This window comes from Lonchura striata, chromosome 15, assembly GCF_050655825.1.
Source record: "Lonchura striata isolate lonStrDom1 chromosome 15, ASM5065582v1, whole genome shotgun sequence".
In the NCBI taxonomy this organism is placed as follows: Eukaryota; Metazoa; Chordata; class Aves; order Passeriformes; family Estrildidae; genus Lonchura; species Lonchura striata.
In genome coordinates, this window is record NC_140717.1 from 3,998,506 (window position 1) to 4,019,324 (window position 20,819).

At 52.0% G+C, this 20,819-nt stretch overlaps 1 protein-coding gene across 11 annotated transcripts in view; it reads right to left on the bottom strand.

Moving 5' to 3' along the window:
• The window catches only part of OSBP2 (oxysterol binding protein 2), a 99,410-nt gene that overhangs the window by 59,210 nt on the left and 19,381 nt on the right, over positions 1 to 20,819 (bottom strand). For 10 of the 11 annotated variants that reach the window (XM_085592935.1, XM_085592934.1, XM_085592938.1 and 7 more), the window contains one exon: positions 12,933 to 13,141. In XM_085592935.1, the coding sequence (XP_085449061.1) occupies positions 12,933 to 13,141 (209 nt within the window). Of the gene's footprint in view, positions 1 to 12,932; positions 13,142 to 13,230; positions 17,672 to 20,819 lie in introns of those variants that run through there. The other variant, XM_085592941.1, reaches the window with a different exon arrangement.

A 20,819-nucleotide genomic window follows, 5' to 3' on the forward strand; every position in this document is an offset into this window, starting at 1 on the left:
AGAGCACTCAGTGCCACCCCCAGTCACTCCTTGGACACCCCAGGGATGGGGACTCCAAACCTCCCTGGGCAGCCCCTGCCAGTGTTGACAATACTTTCCATGAAGGAAATTTTTCCTGATGTCCAGCTTGAGCTTCCTCCTCATAAACCAACCTCTATGGCTGGAAAACCTCTACCTGCAGCACCCAGGAGCCTGTTTATAAAGGATTAACAGCTTTTCTCTCCCTACATCCTCTCCCAAATCAGTGTCAGTACCTTACACCACCCAAGGGTTCAGCCCTTCCTCCCTCCATCCTGTCAGTGGCTGAGGGATAACCCAGGGTGCCACTGTCACCACTGTGCTCCTAAATCCAACACCCACCACACCCCTCAGTGAGGCTCTGGCTGCAGTTCAAGCTCCTACCTGCACATTTCAGGGAGAATCCCAAATTGGGCGTTTATCATCTTGTCATGCTTTCAGCCCTCTTTGTTTTCCCTTCCGTTGCCCAGCTTTAACTATAAATGAATATTTGAGTTCCTCGTGAATGAGTTACTGCCAGAGGGAGAGCTGCTCCCTGAGGAGACTCATTTTAAATTGGAAACACTCCTTAGAGCTAAATTTTTAGTTGAAGCTACAAATCTAATAACTGAGGTCAAAACTCCCTGGTTATCCATCTCCAGAAGCAGCATCCCTGCCAACATGATGTTATTACAGCACCATGAGAAGTCATTTTCCATGGGAAAAGGCAGGCTCTGGTGCTGCATCCATCCTGGCAGAAATGGCTCTGCTCTCCACATTAGGTTTGTGTTCCACCTCCAGCATGGCCTGGAGGCAGGAGCTGGATCCCTGCTCACACTTGTCCCAGGTCAGGGCTCCTGCAGGACAGGCTGCTGAGCCCACCCAGGGCACCAAATATCCTCAGCCCAGCAGGGCCAATCCTCCAGCAGAAGCAGCATTCCATGAATCCCATCCCAACCCTCACCGACAGAGCCAATGGAGGAGGCTGCAAGTTATTACACAAGAGAGATTTTCCTCAAAATAAAAAGCTGAACAGAATAAAAGTGGCATTGTATTGTCTGTAAGTTGATCTTCACTACCTAGAGTGACAATTTTAGCTTAAAAATTCCTAAAACTCCACAAGAATTCTCAATTTCCCAGATGGATCAGGAGAAATGCCCCAAAGGAGCCTCTGCTGGCACCAGATTCCAGCACTGGGAGGAGCCAAGGCACTGCAGGAGCACAGGCACCACAAGGTGCCAGCACAGCCCAAATGTGCCACTTCCAGCCTGGAATATCGGGGCAGGAGGAATTTGGGGGTCTCCATGTGCTGTGAGCAGCCTGGGGGCTCTCTCTGGGGCTGGGAAAGGGGCTGGAATGCTGGGACAGGAGGAGCAGCTCTTCCCCACAGAAAAACTAACTCTCCTGCCCAACTGGAGTGTCCAAGCAAGGTCTGGCTGGTAAATTCCTCTTTTCCAAGACATCCATTAAAGGGCAGTTGCAAAGTCAAGCACAGGCAGCAAATAACCTCGGCTCCTCCAAAGCTGGGAAACCTGGAAGAACACAGAGCTCCACAGGCAGCCAGGGATCCATGGAAGCAGCGAGCCAGGAGAGGGCAACCTGCTCCTGCTGCATGGCAGGGATGGGAGCAGGAAGGAACAACAGGGCTGCAGAGTGCCCAGCAGGGAAGCCTGGGGGTGCTGGTGGCAGTGTCTGCCATGAGCCCAGCTGTGCCCAGGGCCAAGAGGCCAAGGGCACCTGGGCTGTGCCAGCCCTGGGGTGGCAGCAGGAGCAGGGCAGTGCCCGTCCCCTGAGCTGGCACTGCTGGGGCACCTCCAGAGCTGGGGCAGCGCTGGGAGCCTCCTGCCAGGAGAGACCTGGAGGGGCTGGAGCGTGTCCAGGGCAGGGAACGGAGCTGGGAAGGGGCTGGAGCCCCAGGAGAGGCTGAGGGAGCTGGGAAGGGGCTGGAGCCCCAGGAGAGGCTGAGGGAGCTGGGAAGGGGCTCAGCCTGGAGAAAAAGAGGCTCAGGGGGGACCTTGTGGCTCTCACAGCTCCTGACAGGAGGGGACTGTGGCAAGCACATTTCTCTTCCTCTCAGGATTTTTCATAGAGGTGCACAAAGAGAAATGAAAGAGAAAACAATTTATATTTCTGCTCCTTGTTTTTCTCATGTGGAATGTGTTTGGAGAATTGTTTACCTGGGGTGATTGCTTGATTGGATTCTGGTGAGGATTGTTTGAGCCTGATGGCCAATCCAACCCACCTGGAGCTTGGCTTTCAGAGAGGGTCATGAGTTGTGTTAAGAGTTACAAGTCAGAGAAAGTAGTATGTAGTTTTAATATCCTCCTTTTATATAGCAGATTAATGTATTTTAGCATAGTTATAATGAAGAAATAATTCAGGCTTCTGAACTGAGTGGGACATAAGCATTTCTTCCCATTGGGTTCACCTACATTTACAATAGGGGACAGCTGGGGGGTCGGGCTCTGCTCCAGGGAACAGGGACAGGAGGAGAGGGAACGGCCCCAGGCTGGGCCAGGGCAGGCTCAGGGTGGATTTTGGAAATATTTCTTCATGGAAAAAGCTCTCCAGCCCTGGCACAGCTGCCCAGGGCAGTGCTGGAGTCCCATCCCTGCAGGGATTTAGCAGCCATGGGGATGTGGCACTTGGGGACAGGGGTCAGTGGTGACCTTGGCAGTGCTGGGGAATAGAGGGATTTGGGTGATCTTTGAGGGCTTTCCCAACCTCCACAATTCTGTGATTCTGGGACTGCAGTCTGCTCAGATATCTCAAGTACCTTGTCCAGAGGGATTTCTTCAGAAATCCCAAGGGGATGGAAGCCACACATGGCTCTGCAGGTGTTCCCTCAAGCTGTGAGCCCCATCAATTCCCTGATGCCTGAGTGACAAATGAACATCCAACCCAAATTCCTTTATGTGCAGGGAGAACCCTGAGGGATTCCCTGTGCCCTGCTCGGACTGCACAGAGCTGTTGTATCCCACCACCAATTCAAATCCCATTTTCCCTTCTGAAGCCAGGAGCAGGAGCTGTTGGGCTTCATTAGACACAAACACCACAAGGTTTCCTGCCAGTCCCTCATTCCTGAATGCCCAACAGCCCTGACACCTCTGCCCCAGCCCAACCCTCCAGAGATGCCTTCAGACCCACTGAAGGATCAGTTTTCACTCATTTTATTGTTTCCAGAGTTCAAACTTGATTTATCTCCAACTGCCCTTTTCTGTGCCAGGTAAAGAAAAAAGCCTGTGGGAATTCTGAATGCCTGACAGCAACAGTGAGGTATTAACTCATTCCCTCAGCTGGGAATCTCCCCCTTGGTGCTCCCAGTTGTATGAAAATCCCCGTTGTGTTGCTAAATGTGGCATTAAAAACTACGTGCAGGTGAAACTTGCCTTAAAAATCAGTAAGCAGAGTCTGTTCCCAGCACTGAGAGAGAGCTCAAGAGCCAGGCTGAGCAAGGACTTTATCCAGGGGATAAAGTTTTGCTTTGTCTGTGTGTCCAGTCCCTTTTCATGTGTCATTTTTCCAGAAACCTGTAAATCTCAGTTTGGGAATAAGGTTTTCCAGCATATAAATACAACGCATGCTCCCATTTTAGATAGCACTAGAAGTGCTTGAAAGTTTTGATATTATTTTTAGCACAAATATTTTTGAAAGTCTTCCCAAGCTAAACCTGGTGTGTCACTGGTACTTAGGGAAAGCACATTTTTTCTCCTGTTGTGAAAAATAACAAGTTGGTAGTATATAAAAGTGTTTTCTTGCTCGAACACCAAAACCCTGTCACCAAGGGTGAGACTTCCCTGGTTCCCTGCCAGGCAAGCACTGTGGATTCCCTGGGATCTCAAAAATCCTTCTTCCTGCGTGGGTGCAGAAGTGGGAAGGATGATCCTGGTTGTTCCTTCCCTGCTGCACTTGCTAATATTGACAGCGTTTGTCATTTTGGGAACTTTTCACTTGAGGGATGAACCTCAGTGCAGATGGTCCCTCCTTGCTGGGCACCAGCTGGGCACTGGGAAGGGGAAAGTTCTGCCCTCTTGGGATAAAGGTGTCCATGGCAGGGGGTGGATAAGATGAGCTTTAAGGTCTCTTCAACCCAAACCATTCCATGATTCTGTAACCCTGCAAAGGCTGTTCCAACCCCTTTGGCTGGAAGTCAAAAAGCACCACTTGCAATTCCCCAAGGGAAATAATTAGCCCTGAGTTCAGGTGAAATGTGGGCACAGCCACCCAGGGGTCACTGGTTTGGGCTTTGCAGCCTTGCCAAGTGACCTTGGGAAATTCCTTCCCCAAAAAGGTGTGTGGAAGTGAGGAGATTGTGTGGAAGCAACAAAAAAAAGGCACTGAGATTGAGAGAAAGCAAACACTGACTTATAAACAGCTGGAGAACATGGAATGATGGAAATCCCCTCACTCAGGCCACACACAGTGCTTGTCCATGGCACAGGGGGGAAAGGGCCATAAATAATGAAATGAGGGGAAAAAAACAAGATTTAAAGAAACACAGGAAATGGGCATGGGAGAAACACAATCCACTAACACAATCCACAGCATTTTTGGAAATTAGAATGGATGTGTGGTACCTACAAACATGGCACAGCAAAAACCATTCTGCCCTGGTATTTATCACTTCATCAATTTATAACCAGCTTTTCCCTGCTATTTATCCACTCCGGGAGTAGCATAATCCCCACCATAGGAATTTATCCCTCTCCCTCCCATTCTTGCTGGAGAAGAATCTGCTATCCAACGTGCCAAGGAGTGAACTGAGCCCTCTGTATACAACAGAATACTTTAGCCCCTGGGTTTTGCCCACCCTCCCAGCTCCCACAGGCAGGACCGAGTAAGGACCACAAGGATTTCTCCTCCCAGTGTTCCTGCATCAAACTCCTTCTGCATCAGCTCAGCCAAAATAGGGCCTTTCCTTCACCACAGCTGTCCCAGGTCACCCTGGTGAGGAAAGAAAGGAGCCTGGTGTGCCAGCAGAGGTCAGAGAATCATGGAATCACTCAGGTTGGAAAAGCCCTCTGAGATCCTTGAGTCCAACTGTCCCAGCACTGCCAAGGCCACCCACGTACCCAAGTGCCACATCCCCAGGAACGGGGACTCCACCATCTGGACAGCCCGTTCCAAAGCCTGAGCACACTTTTCATGAAGGAATTTTCCCCCATACCCAATCTAAACCTCCCCCAGAATCCTCGTGCTGCACATCCCACCCCCTCCTCCGGCAGGAGCGTTCTCCCAGCTCCGGCGTGGGCTCGGAGCCTCCTGCCCACCCCTGCTCTGCTCCTGCTGCGCCAGCCCTTCCCAGAGCCTCGCCCCAGCCCTCATCTGCTCTCTCACATTCCTGTGTTTATTTCCAGGGGGTTACTGCTGCAGCCTCACCTGCAATGCTGAAAACACAGGAGTCCCAAAAAACTCCACTGAGAAACTGCCCCAGGGCCTGGCCTGCCACACACAGCTGAATGCCAGCCCTGCTGAGGGATTTCGGGAGCCCTAGGACAGACCCAGAGGCTGCCCAGTGTGCCCAGAGGGAGCACTGGGATTCCCTGGGCAGTGGCACAGGGCAGGGCAGGCAGAGGGGATGTGCCTCTGTCCTTGGGCAGGGGTAGGAGCAGCACTGGAGCAACAGGAGCTGTGACATCAATTCCCATCCCACTTCTGAATGACAGAATCCCAGAATAGTTTGGGTGGGAAGGGAACTTTTCATGTTGGAAAGGAATTTAAAGCTCATCTTGTTCCAACCCCTGCCATGGGAAGGCACAGCTTCCACTGGAGCACAGCCACCACCCAGAGCTGAGGAGCAGCCACGGCTCCTGCGCTCACTCCGGAGGATGAGGCAGGAGCAGCAGGAATGGCCTAAATACTGCTGGCTGCTCTGAGCCCCTGCTGGAATGTTTAATTCCTGCTGTTATGTAAGTACTGTTTTCTGGGCTCCTTGGCTGGCAATGGTTATCACGGATTACATCTGCAAAACAACAGCAGTGAACGTGCTGTGGTACCTGGGATCAGGGGAGAGCAGCACCACAGCGAGGAGGGCAGCTCAGTTCTGGGGTTATTCCACCCCCACATGCAAGTGGAGTGGAAAACAGCAGCAAGGGAATTAAAAACAGATTAGAAAAATAACAATGTGGGGGAGGGAGGGGAGGGAAGTGGTTCCTGGCTTGTGAAATAGAAAAATCCAAAGATTCCTCCCATCCTCCTCGCGTTTGCACCTCCAGGCAGCAGCCAGGAGAAGGGAGCAGCTGGAGGCTGTGTAGATAAGAGAACCCTACACTGGTTTGGGGTGGAAAGGGACCTAAAAGCTCATCCAGTCCCAACCCCTACCATCAGCAGGGACACTTACCACTATCCCAGGCTGCTCCAAGCTCCATCCAACCTGGCCATGGACACTTCCACAGATCCAGAGGCTGCTCTGGGAACCCTGTGCCGAGGCCTCAGCACACTTACAGGGAAAATTTTCTTCCCAGTATCCCATCTAACCTGTCACTCCAGGCCTTTGTTTAAAGTCCCTCTCCTTGGCACAGGTTCCTATGGATCCAGCCTGTCCAGATCCCTCTGCAAACCCTTCCTGCCCTCCAGCATCCCTGTGGCTGTGGCAGAAGGAGATGAAGTGTTGGCTGCAGCTCACTAGGGGTGGCTGAGATGGACCAACCCACCCCAATCCATCAGGAAACTGGGGAGCCAGAGCATCCTGCCAAGTGCAGGAGGGAACACAGGTGAGAGCAGAAGGCACTGAGAGGAGGCAGGAATCACTAGGAATGGAAAATCCAAGCAAACAAGTCCATCAGCAGCACTGCCAGCTCTATTTCCCACGGCAGCAGCTCCTGCCATAGTTAACAACAGCTGGCTGTCCTGGGAAAATCCAGACTCCAAGGATAAAAAGACAATCAGAAGAGCAAGGTGACAGCACTGGCAGCCAGAGCCCTCCAGCACAGGGAAAGAGCTCACAGTGATGGGGAAACCCAGGGGAGGAGGGGAAAAGGGAATGCTGCTGTCAGAAGAGCTGGGAATAGCTGGACTGTTACAGCCAGAGATGAGCTGGGACAACAATGACAGGAATTGTGCTGTCCTGCCACAGCCCCAGCAGAGCCACAAGCCAAGGCCACCTGGCCAGGAGCTTCTGTGAGGCCGGGGGGAGCAACAAGGGGATAATTCATGGAATGGGACAGGGAAGGTGCCAGATGTTCTGCAGTGTCACAGGCCCAACTCAAAATGGCTTTTGCAAACAAACCCCTGCCTTGGAAAAAGGACAAAAGACAGCCAAAATGAGTAGAGCAACAAAAGTGACATTATCAGTGGAGTGATTAAAGGGAATAATGAATTATGGCTATTTTTTAATGCTGCCATAAAGGCTGGATCTGGGACACTGAAGGGGAACTCCTTGCTGGCTTGAGCTGCCCTTGGCTTCCACCCACCCAGCTGCACCCCAGCCCTGCAATGGGATCCCCCCAGCTCCAGTGTCCCTTTCCAGAGTTGGATTTTCCCTTTCCACTCTCCTACAAAAGGAATTCACCCCAGGACCTGAGCAGAGGGCACCACCAGCCCTCTTCCACTCTTCTTCTCCCCTGCTCAGAGCTTCCACCCTCCTGCAGCCCACAGAAAGCCCCCAAAGCAATCCCTCCTTGTTTTTCAAGAAGAAAAGAAAGGATTAAGGCAGAAGGAATAACCAGGTATCCCAAGTAATCAACCCCCATTATCCCAGATCACTGACCCACACCACAGGGTGTTGGTTTCAAAGTGAATCCTCCCCGGGATGGTCATACAAGGTCAGCCTAAACCCTCAGGAAAATCCATCTCTTCCCCAGCATGCAAACTGCAGTTGGTATTTTGGAAACAGGATACTGGGACAGGCTCTGCTTCCTCTGGGCACTGATCCTTCACTGTCAGAGCTGTGCTGCACAAGGAGCCCCCAGGTCACATCCCACACACAGCCACTTACAGCCTGTACCCCAAGGGATGAAACTGTGCCCAAATCTGTTGAGTCTCCCTGGATTTTCTGGCTCCCGGCAGCAAGTGCCACCATTTAATTGGATGTTGTACAAAATATTAATTATTCCTGCTCCATTTAAACCTATGAGCTGATAATTCCCTCCTTTTTCTTGTTATAAGCACTTCTCCCCAGACTTCCTAGACTCAGACAGTCACAGAATTTTTGAGGCTGGAAAAGACCTTTAAGATCAAGTCTAACCATTAATCCAGCACTACAGAGGCCACCAATAACCCATGTCCTCAAGTGCCACATCCACACAGCTGTTAAATCCCTGCAGGGATGGGGATCCAGCACTGCCCTGGGCAGCTATGCCAGGGCTGGAGAGCTCTTTCCATGCAAAAATCTTCCCAAAATCCACCCTGGCCCAGCCTGAGGCCGTTCCCTCTCCTCCTGTCCCTGTTCCCTGGAGCAGAGCCCGACCCCCCGGCTGTCCCCTCCTGTCAGGAGCTGTGCAGAGCCACAAGGTCCCCCTGAGCCTCCTTTTCTCCAGGCTGAGCCCCTTCCCAGCTCCCTCAGCCTCTCCTGGGGCTCCAGCCCCTTCCCAGCTCCCTCAGCCTCTCCTGGGGCTCCAGCACATTTCCTGTACCATTAACCATCATCTATGTGGCACCTTCAGCTGTCCTTTTCCCAGATGAAAAATTTACTTTCCATCACCCTCCTTCCCTTGTCAGAGAAGATTTTCTCTGGTTGATCTTGTGCCTCTTTGGTTATTTGGGTTTTCTTTTCAAGTTCTGCTGAAAACCCTGTGAGTCATTGACAGGGCGTCTCCAGGGAAGAGATCACAGCAGCACACAGAGCAAAGCTGCATTCCTTCTTTCCCACTCTATCAATTCCCAGCTTTTCTGCACTCACTCCAGCCTCAGCCAAAGGAACCAGATGCCTCTGAGAGTGGCTGGCAGGCGAGTTGTTCTTGGCACAGACACCAGCACTGACCTGTCTAGTGAACTCCTGGATTTCAGCACCATCAACAGCAAAATCCCTTTCTGTCAGCCCAGAATCTGCTCCTCATCAGGGGAGCACTGGAATCACAACATGGCTTTCACCCTCTCTCCTGCTGGGATCCCCAAGTAGGGAACCAAAAGGAATCACCAACTCTCTCTTGAGCAGCCCAAGTCCATTCTGGGGAGTTTATTAGTGTTTAAAATACTAGGAACAGATTTCCACCCTTCCCTGCACAGTTTTCCAAAGACCCCCTTATTACAGAGCCAAGAAAACAATTATTAATTCAGCACTCATACAATTCCTGGATGTCATGGACTGCTCTAAAAAGAAAGGATAGTTTTATATCTATTTTTGTATTTGTTTAAAGAAAATCTACCAGCCAGAGTCACCAAATATAGAGGGTAAACACAGAAATCTGATTTTCAGGCCAGGTAACAGCACAGGGCTATAGCCAGTACTGATAAAAGCAGGTGATGGATGAAGACAAATAAAGTTTTCTACAACTTTACCAACACTTTGCAATCCCACCTAGCAACAGGAATGCCATATTTGGCTGAGCAGAGCTTGGTCTGGGACTGTCCTGTCCTACTGTCACACTCTACATGTGTTTTAGAGGAATTAAGCACATGTGACAATTGAGGAGAGAGCTAAGCCATCAGCTAAGCTCCACTCTCACTTTCTGCCACTAATCTGCTTGGAATCCCTGGGCAGGTTTCCCCCTGGGCTGGTTTCTCCTGGGAAGCAGGATGAGGACAGGGAGCTCAGGTCACACCTCCCAGCACCAAAGTCCCAGGTCACAGCTCATTACCAAAATATTCCTGTACCCACAGTGGGCAGAAGGGAAACCAGAGCTCCCCCCTGCACAGAACAGCAAAATCTCCCATCCCATACTTGGTTTGGGGACAGGTTTTGCTGTTACAAACAGACATAAAAAGCAGTCCTGTGAAATGGCCCCTGTGGGTGCACAGCTCCAGCCAGCAGCTGAGTAGAAAACAGAGTTAAAAACACTTCCACAGCTGTTCAATTCAGGAGAACTCCTGGGGGAAAAACCCTTTTCACCCACCCCAAAATGGTGACCCGGCAGTGGAAATATGGGCAGCAATTTGCCAGTCCTCCTACCCATCAAATTTCCTACCAAATCTCAAACACCCTGAGGGCACTGAGGGATCATTGATTCCTGCAGAAATGGGGAGTGGAATCCCAGCCCAGGCTCCAGCAAGTCTGTGGGGGATTCAAGGCTGAGCAGTTCAGCTGACACAGCAGAAGGATGGGGACACCCAGGGGTGGGAAGCTGGAGAGGGCCCAGGAGAACCTCGCAGGGTTCAGGTGCCAGGTCCTGCATCCAGCTCAGGGCAATCCCAGCCATGAGCACAGGCTGGGAGAGGAACTCCTTGAGAGCAGCCCTGGGGATAAAGACTTTGGGGTGCTGCTGGGTGAGGGCTGCACCTGCCCCAGCCCTGAAAGCCCCTCAGCCCTGTGCTGAGCCCCAGCCTGGGCAGCAGGGCAGGGGGGTTTCTGCTCCTCTGCCCCACCTGCAGAGCTGCCCCAGCCCTGGGCAGGCACAGGAGAGACCTGGAGCTGCTGGAGAGAGTCCAGAGTAGCCACAGAGATGCTGCAAGGGCTGGAGCCCCTCTGCTCTGGAGCCAGGCTGGGAGAGCTGGGGGTGCTCACCTGGAGAGGAGAAGGCTCCAGGGAGAGCTCAGAGCCCTTCCAGGGCCTAAAGGTGCTCCAGGAGAGCTGGAGAGGGACTGGGGACAAGGGATGGAGGGACAGGACACAGGGAATGGCTCCCACTGCCAGAGGGCAGGGCTGGATGGGAGATTGGGAAGGAATTGCTCCCTGTGAGGGTGGTGAGGCCATGGCCTCTGAAGCAGGCAGGGCAGCAGGCAGTGCCCATGAGCACAGAGGCCACAAGGATGCTCCCTGTGTCCTTTCCCAGAAGGACAGACAGCATCAGACACAAACCTGCTCCTCTGCCCACGTTACTTGCCCCCTCTGCCATCCTCTCCCCACCTTCTGACCTCCCAGAGCCGTGGATGCTCCTTCTTGAGGGCACAAATCCCTTCAGCTTCTCACCACCCTTTGCACTCATTGGAGCCCACCTGGGCTCTGCAGAGCAGCCCTTGGGTAACACACAGGTTTTGGGGATCCCTCAGGATAAGAGGAGACATCTCAGGCAATTCTGCACATGAGCAGACTTGAAGGACTGGGGACTTTTACAGCAAATCCCAGAACCTCTTCACTTACAAACATCCACCCCAATTCTCACAGGGACAAAACATCAGGAATTCTGTTTTGATTCAAGCCAGACATATAGTCACTCTTTACTATAATTAAAGACCTCTAATTGGCACAAACTATGATCCAGGTGAACATTAAGGCATAAAGTAATTCACTGATGCGCTCAGGATTCAGCAGTCATTTACAGAGGACAAGGTTTCAGAGTGTCTTATCCCCTTGATCAGATCAGGAAAGCCTGGAAAAACAGGAGTCTGCTGTGGATTTTCTGTTCCATCAGCTCCATGGCCTGGATGACAGCTGAGTCAGCAGAGCCTCGGGGCAGCACAGCCACAGCCACAGCACTGCCCTCAGCACAGCCACAGCCCCAGCACAGCCAGCCTCTGCATTTGCTATTTTTATGGGCAGACACAAACCAAAATAGCCGTGCCTGACTCGGGAGGCGGCGTGGCTGACAACCCTGACCCAGCACTGCCACAGCCCCACGGTGCCAAAGGGAAGGTAAAGAACACCCGCTCCTCTCCGGGAGATCCTTTCCCACACACCCACCCAGCTGAAGGACTCAACAGCCCCCACAGCCACCTCAGTGCAGCCAGGACCAGCACAGAGTCCACCCTAAACAAGTGTGCTCAGAAACTTCCCCCTTCTCCATCAGCTGGGCTCTCTGTCAGTATTTGCATATTCCAGAGCTGGAATTTTAAGGGACAGAAAGTTCACAGCACTTAAAATCACAGAATGTTTTGGGCTGGGACTTTAAATAGCATGTAACCCTGGGCAGGGTCACCTTCCACTGTCCCAGGCTGCTCCAAGCCCCAGTGTCCAGCCTGGCCTTGGGCACTGCCAGGGATCCAGGGGCAGCCACAGCTGCTCTGGACACCCTGTGCCAGGGCCTGCTCACCCTCCCAGGGAACAATTCCTTCCCAATATCCCATCCATCCCTGCCCTCTGGCAGTGGGAAGCCATTCCCCCTTGTCCTGGCACTTCTGTCCCAAGTCCCTCCCCATCTCTCTTGGAGCTCCTTTAGGCTCTGGAAGGTGTTTTTAAGGTCTCCCTGGAGCCCTCTCCTTTCCATTTCTGAAGTTTGTTTACTGCAGCTTGAAGCTGTGCTTGCTTGGGAGAAGAAAACCCTGTGTTAATCCCAGAGGAGTTATAGACATTGAAATACAAACTCACAGAATCATTGAAATATTTCTAAAATATTCTGTTTGCCAAGCCTAACTGACCCATTACAGAGCAGAACAATGGCACCCTGGGGAGGAGCTGTGAACCAGGCACAAGGCTCTGACAGCTTTACATCGTGTAACTGTCTCAAACCTACTCCAATAAACACCACAACGAAGGGGCAGAAGCAGAAATATCTGTGTCATTCATCCACCAAACCTCCCCAAGGTATGGAACACCACCCATGTGGTGCCCAGCCCTCTGACCACAGCATTTACAGCACTCCCAGCACAAAGTCTGCAGGAGAAAGACACCTCATTCTACCTTCCAGAAGCAGCATCATTAGCTCATTGTTACTGCCTCTCCACAATTCACAGCCATTCCCAGGGCTCTAAAGACCTGCTCAAAGCTGCCCAGGCAGCTGAGATGACAAAGGGGTGCAGCAGGGCTGTGTCCAACCCTTTGTGTCCCTGGGAGACCATCAGGAACCTCCAGCTATGCATGAAACCCTACCTGGGTGGGTTCTGCACCATTTAGCCAGCACAGCAGAGCTGGCTGAGCAGAGCACAGGAGCTGGAAGGCTCTGGCTGCTCAGGGTGCACCATACCTGACTGGTTGTTGCGCATGCGGATGGCCTTGGCCTTGGCCAGCTCCAGGGCCGTGACCCAGCGCTGCCTCTCCACCTCCGAGTTGGCCTTCAGGTGGTAGGTCCTGCCCCCGTTGGACAGCACGATGTTGCACGAGTCCTCCGTGTCGATGTGGGCCGTGGACAGGTTGATGGTGCCCCGGCACGTGTGGGCCATCTCTGCCTGTGTCCTGCACGGGAACAGAGGGACAGCAAAGTGTCAGCGCCGCTCTACCTGACCCCAAAACACCTCCAAGGCACCCTCCTGCAGAGCACAGACCTCTGGAGATGTCCCGAGCCAGCAGCACTCACATGCAATCCACTAAAGCTGGAAAAGGTCTTCAGACAGAGAAACAAGGACAAGCTGAGGTGTTTATGGAGCTTGTTCCCTTGGAGGAGCAACACCCCATCATTCCTTACACATCCACATCCCACCGTATCCACTGCTTCTGGCTGCTCTAAAAACAAAATTCCAACTACACAACACTGGCTTTCTCATCTCATTTCCACTGCTGCTTTTCTCCCTTCTCCCAGCTGTCCCACCTCCAAAATCCAGCACTTTGTAGTTCTTTATACCCTCTCCCTTCCACCATTGTTTTTGTCCAAGTCTGCTTAGACCTCATATGTCCCAGCCCTGGGGTGGCAGCAGGAGCAGGGCAGTGCCCGTCCCCTGAGCTGGCACTGCTGGGGCATCTCCAGAGCTGGGGCAGCACTGGGAGCCTCCTGCCAGGAGAGACCTGGAGGGGCTGGAGCGTGTCCAGGGCAGGGAACGGAGCTGGGAAGGGGCTGGAGCCCCAGGAGAGGCTGAGGGAGCTGGGAAGGGGCTGGAGCCCCAGGAGAGGCTGAGGGAGCTGGGAAGGGGCTCAGCCTGGAGAAAAGGAGGCTCAGGGGGGACCTTGTGGCTCTGCACAGCTCCTGACAGGAGGGGACAGCCGGGGGGTCGGGCTCTGCTCCAGGGAACAGGGACAGGAGGAGAGGGAACGGCCTCAGGCTGGGCCAGGGCAGGCTCAGGGTGGATTTTGGGAAAATTCCTCCTGGAAAGGGTGGTCAGGCACTTGCACAGCTGCCCAGGGCAGTGCTGGAGTTCCCATCCCTGCAGGGATTTAACAGCTGTGTGGATGTGGCACTTGGGGACAGGGGTCAGTGGTGGCCTTGGCAGTGGCAGGTTAATGGTTGACCTCAACAATCTCAGAGGGTTTTTCCAACCTCATTGACTCTGTAATTCCACAAGAACATGGGAGCAGGGAGGATTTACAGACACAGCCTAGAGCTGCTCTCAGAAAGTGTTGGTGATCAAGCTCACTACAGGATAGAGATATGGTCCCTGCCAGGGAAGAATGGGCAGCAATCCAGGGATACCCACTGCCAACCTGATTCCTGAGGTTGCTTGTTACACAGAAGGAAGCCTCTTCTGCCTGACCTGGAACTCAAATCTCCAAACTCCCAAACATCTCAAGGACATCTCTCACCTGCTCAGCCCTGACATTGCTCTGTGGGACAGATTTATCCCAGGACCATATCCAAACCTGACATGAGGACATGAAATCCTCCTGGTGCCTCCTAAAGACCTACAGTTCATGTCTCTCAGCACCATAGGGTAAGTTCATACCAGTGCACAGTGTTGTTACACTTTTTACAGGGGGTGAGTTGGCCCCAAAGGAATCAAGCCCCAGTTTTCATTCCCAAGTCATCCCTTCACACTTCAGCACATACTGCGTTCCCAGGAGGGATCCCTTCCCACCCTGAGAGAGCTGCTAAAATCATCTTCTCTTCTCCACAAAGCAAAGGTCTCCAAGGTGACTGCACTAAATCAACTGCAGACATTCAAAGAGCCTCATTCTCCCACCCAAGCAAACTGAGATGTTGCTCTCCCAGCTCCCTTCCCGTGCCAATCCGCATGGGAAATCAATCCCTATCAATCAGCAGCCACACACGAGGCAGGCACCTGACCCAGCCTGGAGCCAGCAGCAACCTCCTGTGTCCACAGGCAGGGAAAGGAGCAGAGGTGCCCTTCAGAGCCCTCGTGGTCAGCTGGATCTGCTCATTCCCTGCTCACACTCGGCTCTTGCATAACGCCATCCCGGCAGAGCTCCCGGCTCTCCCTGGCTCTGCCCTGCCGCAGCACCCGGAGCTGTTACAGAATTTCTGAGAGGGAGAGGGCATGATTTATGTCTGGAGTGAGAATTGAGCTACCCACTCAGACTAGGCCCTGATAAGCAGCCTTGACGGGGCCTAGGAGCCTTTGATGCAGTGAGAATTCAGTTGTGGCGCAGTTAGAAATTATGTTAAGGTAAATACAAAGTAATCAGCTATTCAAGCATAAAGTAGAGTAGAGCTGCAGTGTGAACAGCCTGACCACCTTAAGGCAAAGGTAAACAATGTTACTGTGCCAATCAGAGTGCCTTTGTAAACTGTAAACTATATAGAAGTGTATATAAACCGACATCTTCTCACTAATAAAGGGGAGAACGTTGCATTAATCATACTGGTTGGATGTGCATTCTGTCCTGTCCAGCTTTTCCGTTTTATGAGGTCCCTGGCTTTGGGGAGCGCTGCATTTGGAGAGCACCCAGCTGAGGGAGGCCAAACGTGGACACGGAGCACCCAGAGGTGGAGGCAGCTGAGCCTCCGGGATTTTTTAGCTCTGCGAGGGAGCAAAAACCGCTGGGATTCGCCCTCGGAGCGCCAGAATTAGAGCTGTGCATGGGAGGCTGGGCGGAATGACAGCTTTGGAGAATCCTGGCCAGGACACACCAGAGAGAAAAAATATCCCAAAATACCACAGGGAGGACTAAAGCACCCAGCCAGGGGACAGCAAACATCATCATTATCAATATCAGTATGTCCCTTTTCCCAGCAGCAGGATCCCAAAGGACCCCGACACACTCCATGGAAGCCCTGAGTGATCTGCCCAAGGCAACACTGCCCAGCCCAGGCACCCAGCTCCAGACAAAGCAGGACAGGAATCACACACAGATGTCATGGCTCATCCCCAGAATCAGGCTTGTGGCTGTTGTGGATGTGCTAAGATCATCAGAGAGGAGATTCCTTACTCTAAACACCATTGCTACCTCTTACCACCATGCCAGCATGACCCTATTTCAGCTGTCCAAGCTCCTCAGGATGCACAGGTCCCAATTCCCACATGGATTTTGTCCAAGCCAGCAGATATTGCTGCTCTGAATATATATTTTCCTTTTTTATTTCAACAGAATAATAGGAATTTCAGACTAGTGAAAACTCTGGCATCCCCATCACTCACCCTACCCACCAGCCCAGCACAGCTCTTGTATCCCAGCCACTCACAATGACAGGTTTTGCAAAAATCTTGAAAGATTTTCTTTCAAAAATATCACTTATAGCATTTCTCCCTTTTTTGACTGAAAAAACTGCTTCAGCTCCTTAACACCACAAATCTAAACACAGAGAGTTTGACAAGACAATTTACAGCATCAGTTTCTTAAAAGGGTTTCAGTCTAAAACTCCTGGAGTCTGATTTTCAGTGACTTGGATTCTACAGCCTGACAGAGCAGCTACACACTGCAGTGCTGTAAAAGAGCAGCAAATTATAATTTAAAGACCTGCTTCCTACTTCTGAAGGGACACTTGAGCTCCAGGAGGCTGCTCAGCATGCTACTGCTGTGCAAGAGAAAGATGCTCCCAATTTTTAACAACTGTACCAAATCTCCCTGGCTATAAACAAATCTCCCTGCAAGGGCTCACAGGACAGGTTTATCTACAGACCAAAGAGAAGAAGTTGAAAAAGGAGATAATAAAATGGTTTTTGCCTGCCAGCTCCACAGCTGTAGTTTTGGTGATATCCCAACAGCCAAAGGTTGAGCTCTGGATGCTGGGAAGATGCTGCCTACACAGGATCTGTAACTGCAACTGTGTGGCTCTGCTGGAATTTAACAGGACACAGCAAGGAATGAACAAGCCAAGCTCACACTCTGCTCCCAACACTTAAGAAGCACAAGGGATGCCCATGGAATTTCTCTAAAATTTTCTTTCTACCAGCAAGGCTCTGCACCATTCTGGGTAGCCTTGTCCCTCCTAAAACTCAACTTCTTGTCTGACAACTCCAACAGCATCAGGCAGAGGAACCCAGACCATCCCTGTGTCCCAGGCACAGCAGAATTCCAGCCTGAGCATCCATCCACAGGCACTCAGGGAGTTCCCAGCAGCCCAACCCTGGGACCAGAGCATTCCTGCAATCCTGGGAGCCCAACAGCTGCCCCAGTTCAGCCAAGCAGGGCTGTGACAGAGGGACCTTGTGACATTCTGTCCTGGCTGGAAGTATCCAGCATCATGATGGGGCCAGAAACACTCAGGGTATTGAGGGACAGGTCTCCAAACTGGATTATCCACCTGAAACCCAGCAGGGAGCTTCACAAACACTAAGCTGAGGGTCTCCTGCAAAGCTGGCAAGGCCAGTCTCCAGTATCACCCATGTTCTAAGGCACCTCCACAGGGAAATCCAAACACATTTTAAGTTATAACATGAAATAAGTTTACACTCTGATCCTGCAGATTTCCCTGATCATCTCAAAACCATGGCCTTGTTAGCAGCCTCAGAAATCAGCACACCTGATTCTACATCATAGAATCATGGATTGGTTTGTGTTGGAAGGAACCTCAAACATCATCCAGTGCCACCCCTGCCATGGCAGGGACACCTTCCACTATCCCAGGCTGCTCCAAGCCCCACCCAGCCTGGCCTTGGGCACTGCCAGGGATCCAGGGGCAGCCACAGCTGCTCTGGGCACCCTGTGCCAGGGCCTGCCCACTCTCACAGGGAGGAATTTATTCCCAATGTCTCATCCATCCCTGCCCTCTGGCAGTGGGAGCCATTCCCTGTGTCCTGTCCCTCCATCCCTTGTCCCCAGTCCCTCTCCAGCTCTCCTGGAGCCCCTTTAGGCCCTGCAAGGGCTCTGAGCTCTCCCTGGAGCTTCTCCTCTCCAGGTGAGCACCCCCAGCTCTCCCAGGCTGTCCATAGGATCTCAAACACTGAATTCCCATCTTATCACTGTTTCCTGGTGGAAATGTAGGACAGGCTCACACTCAGCCACCTCCCCAGGACAGACTCAGGGAAACACAAGGTGAGCAGGAGAGACTCCTAAAGACTCAGGAGGTTTTGTCTTCTTTATCTCAGCGTCTCCTTCAGCCGGGGCTTTCACTCCCTGCTGTTACATCACAACCAGTGAAATCTGGATACTGAGGGGTTCAGAGGCTGCAAGTGAACCCCAGCCTCAGGTCACACACTCCAGGGACTTCACCCCAGCCTTATCCAGGAGCCAGCACAGCTCAGGAGGAGCCAGAACGGCTCGTGAGCAGCCTCTGACCCATCCTTCTCTTGGGAAAGCAGCACCAAGTGCTCCAACAGGGACCTGCTGGAAGCTCTGGAGCAAGCAGGAGGCACCAGCAGCCACACCAAACCATCTCCAGGACACCACTGAGCTCCCTGGACACTGCTTACCCAGCAAGTGTTTCTAATTTAAATAGCATTTACAGAAAAATCTCCTGCTGTTGCTGCACAATCTTGAGGGGTTTTCTTTGCCTTACGTAATTATTTAAGTAGTTTCCCAGGGAAGTTTTGTTGTCCAAGTTTGGGGAGTGAGTGTAGATCCATCAACAGCCTGCCCTGCATGAGCAGAGAGGTTCTTGCAGGTGCCACCCTTCAGCTGGATAGGAAACACAGCACAGGGGCAGAGCCAGCAGGGATGCTCCCAGCTCCTCCTCCCTCAGGCAGGACTCAAGGAGAAAACACCAAACATCTGAAGAGTTTGAAAAGGACAAGGCACAAATTGTCAGGGAAGAGAGTGAAATTGTTTGGTTTTGGCGTGGGTTTTGAGTCTCTGTCTGAGTGGTATAGAAACAGAAACAGAAACATTTATCACTACCCACGTGGGATGGAGCTGGACACCAATCCCAGGTTCATCCCTGGGGCTGGCAGATGGACACATTGAGGGATTTTCCCAGTGAGCTCCACCACCACACTCTATTTAGAGCTCAGAAACACTTTTTGACTGTTAGATCTCAACAGAATTACAAATACAGGTTCCTGAAGTGCTGCAGATCACACCCAAAACCCAACAGAGCCAGGAGGAAACACACTCCCCCACAGCACAAACCCAACAGCTTCATAAAACAGACAGAGGGGCTTGGGACAAGGGATGGAGGGACAGGACACAGGGAATGGCTTCCCATGGATAGGGGCAGGGTTAAATCGGATACTGGAAAGAGATTCTCTCCTGTGAGACTGGGCAGGCCCTGGCACAGGGTGCCCAGAGCAGCTGTGGCTGCCCCTGGATCCCTGCAAATGTCCAAGGCCAGGCTGGAGATTGGGGCTTGGAGCAGCCTGGGACAGTGGAAGGTGTCCCTGCCATGGCAGGATGTGGACAAAATTATATTTAAAGTCCCATCCACCCCACTCTTTTCCTGATTCTGTGACACCCTCACTGCTTCTTACACCACTGACCTCTCCAGACTCAGAGATTAACACCTGTTTTTTCTACTGTTTCTTTTATGGATTAAGTAGAAACCAGTTTATAAAATTCATTTCTTCATCATACTGGAAAATATTGTAACATTAAGGGCTCTGCAGACACAGAGGAATATTTATACCCATGGCCAACCAGGGAAAGCCCTTTGGAGTCAGGTGCAAGGACTGCTGCAGGCAGAGGGAAGGACAGAAATCAGGGACAGGGAACAAACCAGGCAGAATTGGACTATTCAGTAGCCAGGGACAGTATTTTATTTCCTTCCCAAGAATGGGAGGCAGCACAAGAGATGCCACAAACCTGGAGTCCCTGCTGTGCCTGAGCAGCACAGCTCGCTCTTCCCACAGGATGTAGCACAAGGATTTCCATGCAGAATTCAGAGTCTACCACGGCCACCTGGGTCGGGCTGAGCTCTCCCACTGCTCACAGCACTCCCACAGGGCACAGGGACAGGAGCTGCACTGCCCATTGCTCGCTGCCAACAAAAGGCTGTTGTGCCACCACCCCCTCCCGGCATCACCCGCGCCGGACAACAGCTCCCTCATGGCTCAGCTCCCACCTCCAGAGCATCCATGCCCACATCTGGTGTTTGAATTCCCTGTCACCCCCACCCCACACTCCAGCCTTGAAATACCAGACACAACGAGCCCACCTGCACAAGTGCCCCAAAGCACATTTCCCAATAAACTGAGATTTCCTACATCACTTGTTCAGTTTTTGGGGTATAAAGCCAGTGAAATCTCTGCTTCCCTTTTAGGCATGAGAAATCCCAAAAAGTACTTGAATTTGAGCTCATATGTCTGAAGTCAGGGCATGGAACATGGAAACCAAACCTCTTGGGGTTATTACTCTCCCCGAGTTCAAGGAAAAAGGGAGTTTACGACAACTCAATCCCAGAACTCAAATACCCATGGGGGTGCAGGCGTGTGGCTCCAGAGGTATTTTCCCAGTGAGTTCAGCACACCACAGATGGTTCAGCAGGGCTCTCACAAACCACAAGCTCCATGTGACAAACAGCTCAGATTTTCCCTTTGCTTCCTCTTTTTGCCTTCCCCAAAACAATGGAAGCACAAACCAACCCCAAAGAAGCACATGGGAAGTGTTGGGCTGAGATTGCTATAAAAACACACGATTTTAGATCTATTTTAAGGCCAACTAATCTGCAACTGGCTGCAGTCAGGATGGGCACGGATTGGGAATGATCAGGGTTAAGGGAAAGCCTGCAATCCTGCCTGCAATCCTCACCAGCCAGAGGGATGTCTGCAGCTCAGGTACTCACCACCTCCACACATCATGGGAATATTCCCCACAACCCATCCAGCAGCTTCCTGAGCCAGTTTCCAGGACAAACCCCTGCCCACACTGGGAC